This window comes from Coenobita brevimanus, chromosome 19, assembly GCF_032717465.1.
Source record: "Coenobita brevimanus isolate Jiangsu-jjx chromosome 19, ASM3271746v2, whole genome shotgun sequence".
NCBI lineage: Eukaryota > Metazoa > Arthropoda > Malacostraca > Decapoda > Coenobitidae > Coenobita > Coenobita brevimanus.
The window spans coordinates 28,843,777-28,851,276 of NC_136972.1; the positions used below are offsets into that span (position 1 = coordinate 28,843,777).

The window sequence follows — 7,500 nt, forward strand, 5'->3', positions numbered from 1 at the left end:
TATTATTATTATTATTATTATTATTATTATTATTATTATTATTATTATTTAGTATCAGGTGGGGGCGCTCATCATCCACTCACTCGATGTAGTGCTGCTCGCGGATGTCTGCCCATTCCTCTCCTCCATCCTTCTTTCCTTCCATCCTTTTCTGTCTTTCTTTCCTTCATTCTTTCCTCTTCCTTCTGCCTGTGGGTGACTCTACACTGAGTGACAAGCCAAATGGTTTCCTGTACACCAGGAAACCATTTACTACGCTGGGTGGTAACCATATAACCAAATTTTGGCGCCTGGTGGTTTAGTGAGTAATTATTGCGCTCCAATCGGAGTGAGCTGGTGAAGGTTTATATCCAAGGGATGGTTGGGGTTGATTGCTCAAGTATTGCCACTCAGGGATGAGTGAGGCTGGTCACTCTCATCTTAAATGTCAGGACCAACTGCCAAGCCCCGGGCTCCTACGCTCCTCATGGGGCAATGTAGGATTGGATGATGGATGGATGGATGGATGGATTATTATTATTATTATTATTATTATTATTATTATGATGATGATGATGATGATGGTGATGATGGTGATGATGATGATGGTGATGATGATGGTGATGATGATGATGATGATGGTGATGATGATGATGGTGATGATGATGATGATGATGGTGATGATGATGATGATGATTATTATTATTAATCAAGGGACTAAGTGAGTGAAACAGAGGTAAACAAGGCTACAGTCTCCATTATCCCCCTATATTTTTGTGGTACACGTATGAAACAAGGACGAAGAATTTTGATATATGGACGCCCCTGTGATTATAAGTGCCAATATCGTCCTTGGTAATTATTAGAACTCAGAAAATTCCATCAAAATTCACATATATATATTTTTTGGAGGCACTGGGTTATAAATTCCAGTAGATAGATAGATAGACAGCCAGATAGATAAATACACAGATAAAGGGTGATGGATATAGATAGATAGATAGATCGACTGAGAGACAAGGAAAGTGATTGAGAGAGACGCAAACTGGTGTAGGGATTGTTTTTTTTGTTTTTTTCCTTACAGACCTTTTTTCTTGCTTTTCATGGTGTTTGGCCTTCAGGGATTGTGTGTGTGTGTGTGTGTGTGTGTGTGTGTGTGTGTGTGTGTGTGTGTGTGTGTGTGTGTGTGTGTGTGTGTGTGTGTGTGTGTGTGTTTTATATAGGGTATTGTTTTTGTTCGTATCTTTTCTTTCTTTTATATTCAGGTCGGGGAGACGTTTTGTGTAGTTAATACTGTGTGTAGGATGATGCTTTACACACACACACACACACACACACACACACACACACACACACACACACACACACACACACACACACACACACACACACACACACACACACACACACACACACAAACTTTTTTCCACATTACACCCACACACAATCACCCAGCTCTCTCTCTCTCTCTCTCTCTCTCTCTCTCTCTCTCTCTCTCTCTCTCTCTCTCTCTCTCTCTTAACGCCTCCCACACACACATGTATCCAAATATATACTCTGCAACACCCACATACTTCCACTCTCTCTCTCTCTCTCTCTCTCTCTCTCTAAATTATCTATCTATATTAGTCTGTCAGTCTTTTGTCTACATCCATACGTCCATCCACCAACAAAACCCATTCAGCTTTTTACAAACCCACCTACTCCTCTGTCTTCTTGTCTATTTCTCCTTCTATCTATCTGTCTATCTATCCGTCCATCTATCCATCCATCTGTTTATCTATCCAGTCATCTATCTGTCCATCCGTCCATCCATCCATCCATTCATTCATTCATTCATTCATCCATCCATCCATCCATCTATCTGTCAGTCCGTATATCTATCTATTTCCATTTATCCATCCATCCAACCATCTATGTATCTATCCATCTATCTATCCATCTATCCATCACACCTACCAGTCAGAAAGGAGAGCCTCTTCATGGCGGGGAAGGGATGGTTGCCAGAAGTGTCCAATATATCCAGTTGGTAGATGTCGCCACGGATTCGGTATAGCTTACGGTGAAAGTCCTCGATGGTGGGCGTGTAATTATCCTCGAATTTGTTGTTTAGGAACCTGTGGGGGCAGTGAGAGAAAGTGAGTGAGTGAGAGAGAGAGAGAGAGAGAGAGAGAGAGAGAGAGAGAGAGATCCTCGGATTTGTTGTGTTGGAACCTGGGGGGGGGGGGGCAGTGAGAGAGAGTGAGGAGACGTTGCTGCGGAGAGAGGGATTTACATAGTTACATAGATACACAGACCACACAGACCTTGCGGTCCCTACGAGGTGGTCCGGCCTTTATACTAATATGCCTTAATACTAATATAGTGCATAGGAGCAGGAGAAAAGGATAGCACAGCAGAAGGCTCTCTCCCCCACCCTCCAGACCCTCCGGCATTTGCCGTACAGGAAAGAAGAGAGGAAGTAATACCTTGCAGGAATGAAAAACCTGAAGGAATTTTATAGGATCGGCAGAAAGTAGAATAATATGGAAAAGGAAAATTTGGGCATACAGCCACATACTTACTCTATGCATGCAATTTTTTTAATGTTTTTATATATATATAAAAAGATGAATAGAATGTTTACCCATCATATATACACCGTAAAATATTGTCTGTGTCTAATAGACAGATGAATGCAGATGCGAATATGCAGTAATTGCTTCATCCTAACTAAACGATACCAATTGCGTCGAGATACATGTCCAGTCTCTTTTTAAATATATTTATGGCACCACTCTCAATCACATTCCCAGGTAGTTTATTCCATTCGCTTACAACAGAGTAAGTGAAGAAGTTCTTGGTTGTATCAAGATTAGCCCTCCTTGCTTGCAAATTCATACCATTTCCTCGAGTTACAGTCTCGGCAATTACTGTGAATAGCTTGCTTGAATCAGTATTACTAAAGCCTTTTAGCATCTTAAAACATTCAATCAGTTGTCCCCTGAGTCTCCGTTTTCTAAGAGAGAATAGGTTTAATTCCCTGAGTCTCTCGAGGTATGGTTTATTCCTCAGGGACGGGATTAACTTGGTAGCCCTTCGCAGGACCGCTTCCAGTATTTCTATATCTTTAATTAGGTGAGGCGCCCAAAATTGCACTGCAAACTCTAAGTGTGGCCTGACTATGCTTTTGTATAGTGGGATTACAATATCTTTGCTTTTATACGTAAAATGTTTTTTGATGAAGCCTAGGGCCCTGTTGGCTTTATTGGCGGCAGAGATACATTGATTCGAACATTTCAGATCGTCTGAAATCAGTATGCTTAGATCCTTAACTAGTGAGGACTTGCTAATGATTTTTGTTAAGGTCATTTTGGAGCCTAATTCTGCCTTCTTCAGTTAATATTGTGTTGCCGATTATTGTATCGTCCGCAAATTTAGAAATAAAGTTGTTTATTCCAACATCGATACCGTTAATATACATAATAAATAGGACTGGTCCCAACACCGATCCCTGAGAGAGAGAGAGAGAGAGAGAGAGAGAGAGAGAGAGAGAGAGAGAGAGAGAATGGAAGTATGTGGGGGTTGCAGAGTATATATTTGGATACATGTGTGTGTGGGAAGACGTTGAGAGAGAGAGAGAGAGAGGGAGAGAGAGAGATCCTCGAAAATGTTGTTTAGGAACCTCGGGGGGACAATGAGAGAGTGAGGAGACGTTGCTGCGAAGAGAGAGAGAGAGAGAGGGGGGGGAGGGAGGGGGGAAACGTTGCTGCAAAGAGAGAGGGAAACATGAAGACAAAGGGAAGGAAGAGTGTTGTTGGTAAATATTTAGTTGATTGTGTGATGCTACGCTGAGATAGATAGATAGATAGATAGATGGATGAATAGATAGATAGATAGAGTGAGTGAGTGAGGAAAGGATACGTACATACCGTACAGACATACATACATACATACATACGTAAATACTTACATACATACATACATACATACATACACTACATACAAGTATACATAGATACATTGAGAGAGGGAGGGATAGACAGATAGATAGATTGACAGAGGGAGGGAGGGAAGGAGGGATAGATAGATAGGTACATAGATAGATAGATACCGTAGATAGATGGAAGGAGGGATGAATGGATATATAGATAGACATAGATAGATAGATTGAGGGAGGGAGGGATAGACAGATAGATAGACAAAGAGAGAGAGAGAGAGAGAGAGAGAGAGGAATGGATGGAAGGAAAGATAGATAGATAGACAGATCGATAGATTGGCAGGTAGGCAGCTAGGTAGGTGGTAGGTAGGTAGGTAGGCAGGTAAGTACGGGGGAGAGAGAGAGAGAGAGAGAGAGAGAGAGTCAGTGTTTATATCTCTGGTAATTTGTTGCATAGGAACATCTTGGAAGCAATAAAGTGATGATTCATTGCAGCGACGAGAGATAGACAGATAGATAAATAGACGGATAGATAGATAGATGGATGGATAGATAGACTGACTGATCGATAGACGGGTAGAAAGACTGATAGATAGATAGACAGATAGATAGATGGATGGATAGATAGAGGGATAGATAGACAGACTCATATATAGATAGACAGATTAGTAGACAGGTGGATGGACATGTAGGGATAGTTAGAAAAAGATAGATAAATAGATAGATAGGTAGATAGACAGACAGATAGATAGATAGATAGATTGATAGAAAGATAGATGGACGGACGTAAAGTAAAAGGAAAGACAGAAAGATAGATATAGATAGATAGAAAGATAGATGAACCTACAGATAGATAGACAGATAGACAGACACACGTAAACATCTCTGATTTGGCCTAAATGATGCTAGTCACGAAGAAGTGCTAGGGAAAGAGTGTAGATCCGGAGCATGGTCTTTGATGCTACTGGATTTTAGTAAGTTTAGCTGCGAATTACGATGCTAGTCACGAAGAAGTGCTGTGGAAAGGCTGTAGAGTCGTAGCATTATAGTTACCCTTGAGTTATAACATGGGATTTATATTAGAAAATGGTGCTAGTCACGAAGAAGTGCAAAGGACGATAATCTGGGCCAAGTTTAGGTGAAAGAACTATAGGTGGAACCCCAGTGTCTGTGTATGTATGTAATTCTCTCTCTCTCTCTCTCTCTCTCTCTCTCTCTCTCTGGCACCTCCCGAAATAACAATCCCACTTTAAGGTAACATAGCCTTCCTCTCTCTCTCTCTCTCTCTCTCTCTCTCTCTCTCTCTCTCTACCCACCTACCTTCCTACCTCCCTACCTACTGATGATTGAACTCTCTCTCTCTCTCTCTCTCTCTCTCTCTCTCTCTCTCTCTCTCTCTCACTATGTACCTTGCTACCATCGATCTATTATCATTTATATATCTATCTAGTATTTATATTTATCTATCTATTTATCTGCCTAGTGTCTATCTATCTATCGACTTTTTATCTATTGAGCTTCATATATACTTTATTATCTACGTAACTATACATTTAACATTTATATTAAGAGAGAGAGAGAGAGAGAGAGAGAGAGAGAGAGAGAGAGAGAGAGAGAGAGAGAGAGAGAGAGAGAGAGAGAGACGAACAGACAGACAGACAGACAGAGACACACACACAGAGACAGAGAGAGAGAGAGAGAGAGAGAGGCAGGGAGAGAGAGAGAGAGAGGAGTTACACAGCTCACACAGACTGTCTTTCTCTGCTATACTCTTTTTACTCTAACTTGGCCTAAAATTGCCATCTCTCCATCTTCACTCCTTGATAACAGTAGTGAAAGCCCAGGGTACGATGCTAGTCACGAAGAAGTGGTATGGGAAGTTTGTGAAGCCCCAGCTGAGGTACTCTAAGGTGGTAGATAGATAGATAGATAGATAGACAGAGAGAGATAGAGATATATACATACATACTGTACATACATAGACAGATAGATAGACAGACAGACAGATAGATAGATAGAAAGAGATGGACAGACAGACAGACAGACAGATGGATAGATAGATAGATAGAGATACCTACATACATACATACACACACACATAAATACATAAACAGATAGATAGACAGACAGACAGATGGACAGACAAATAGACAGACAGACAGATGGATAGATAGACAAATAGATAGAAAGATAGATAGATAGATAGATGATCCAGCCATAATAACAGTAGGAGATCCCGTCCCTAATTACTAAAGGTCAGGTAAGACAGCAGAAGAACTCTCTCTCTCTCTCTCTCTCTCTCTCTCTCTCTCTCTCTGCAATCGATATACCGGCCATTTACTGAAGGCTTACGGGATAATACCACCTCTAACACCAAACAGGAGCACCAATACCAGGGGGAAATTTTATAGGAATGTTGGAGAGTAGGTCTGTCAGTGAAGGAATTGATTATAATTCGATAAAGGCCGTGGAGTATTAATAAGCAAGTGTTTTTCTTGTAGCCCTTCGTAAATTTCACACACACACACACACACACACACACACACACACACACACACACACACACACACACACACACACACACACACACACACACACACACACACACACACACACACACACACTATCTATCTATCTATATACCTAGGCTGCTTCCCCCAAGGAAAGGGAGGTAGCCGAGACAGGACGACACACTCCCCATTTACTCATCCATTCAAACACATTCATTCGCATCTCAGCCCCAAAGGGGAGAAGGGACAGAACCTCACCGCACCACACCGCACAAGGGTCAACTGCGCAGTGCAATCAGTGACATCCGCAGCAGGGCCCGACAGCAGAGCTGGTTTACCCCTGCCACATCATAACAGACCCATCCCCTTACCCGCACCTGACCCGAAAGCTGATCAGACCAAATGAGGGAGAATATCCCCTCAGGGCTGCGTCATCACTTATTCATTCACAATTTCTCTCCATTTATTTCTGTCACGCACAGCCACTCTTCCTTGCTCAACAGACATCCCTCTCGCATCCAGCTCTCTCTTCACACTGTCCATCCATCCTATTCGTGGTCTTCCTCTCAGCCTTACACCTCTCACATCAGATCTAGTTATCTTTTTCACCAATCGCTCATTATCCATTCTCTCCATATGCCCAAACCATCGCAAAACCCTCTGCTCAACTCTACCAGCCATCTCCCTAACAACTCCAGTTCTCCTTCGCACTTCATTTCGCACTTGATCCATACGCGTCACTCCACACATACTCCTCAGACACCTCATCTCCATTACCTTCAAACACACACACACACACCTAGATTATCCCCTCATGTAGCCAACTAAAGACCAGCTGTGATAAAATGATCTAAGCTTATTCCCTGTTAAGTGACGATTGGATAAAGAGTGAGGAATAATCTCTTGGGTCCCTCAGCTGAATAAAATCGTCTGGTGCTGGTCTATAATGCGTCAGTCAGTCTTTGTAACCTCTATCTGTCTATCTATTGCCAGACGCCTTAATCCCGTAAGCCACAAACAAATTGCCTCCATGTCACCCTGTCCCCCGCCATTTCATTGCCCTGCTCCCAGCTCACACACACCCTCTCTCAT

General features: G+C 42.1%; 1 protein-coding gene across 1 annotated transcript in view; it reads right to left on the bottom strand.

Annotated features, from left to right (window-relative positions):
- LOC145391734 (uncharacterized) overlaps positions 1-7,500 on the bottom strand; it is a 68,011-nt gene that overhangs the window by 35,746 nt on the left and 24,765 nt on the right. Inside the window, exon 3 of the mRNA XM_080266269.1 lies at positions 1,939-2,096. Coding sequence (XP_080122395.1) covers positions 1,939-2,096 — 158 coding nt within the window. The remainder of the gene's footprint in view (positions 1-1,938; positions 2,097-7,500) is intronic.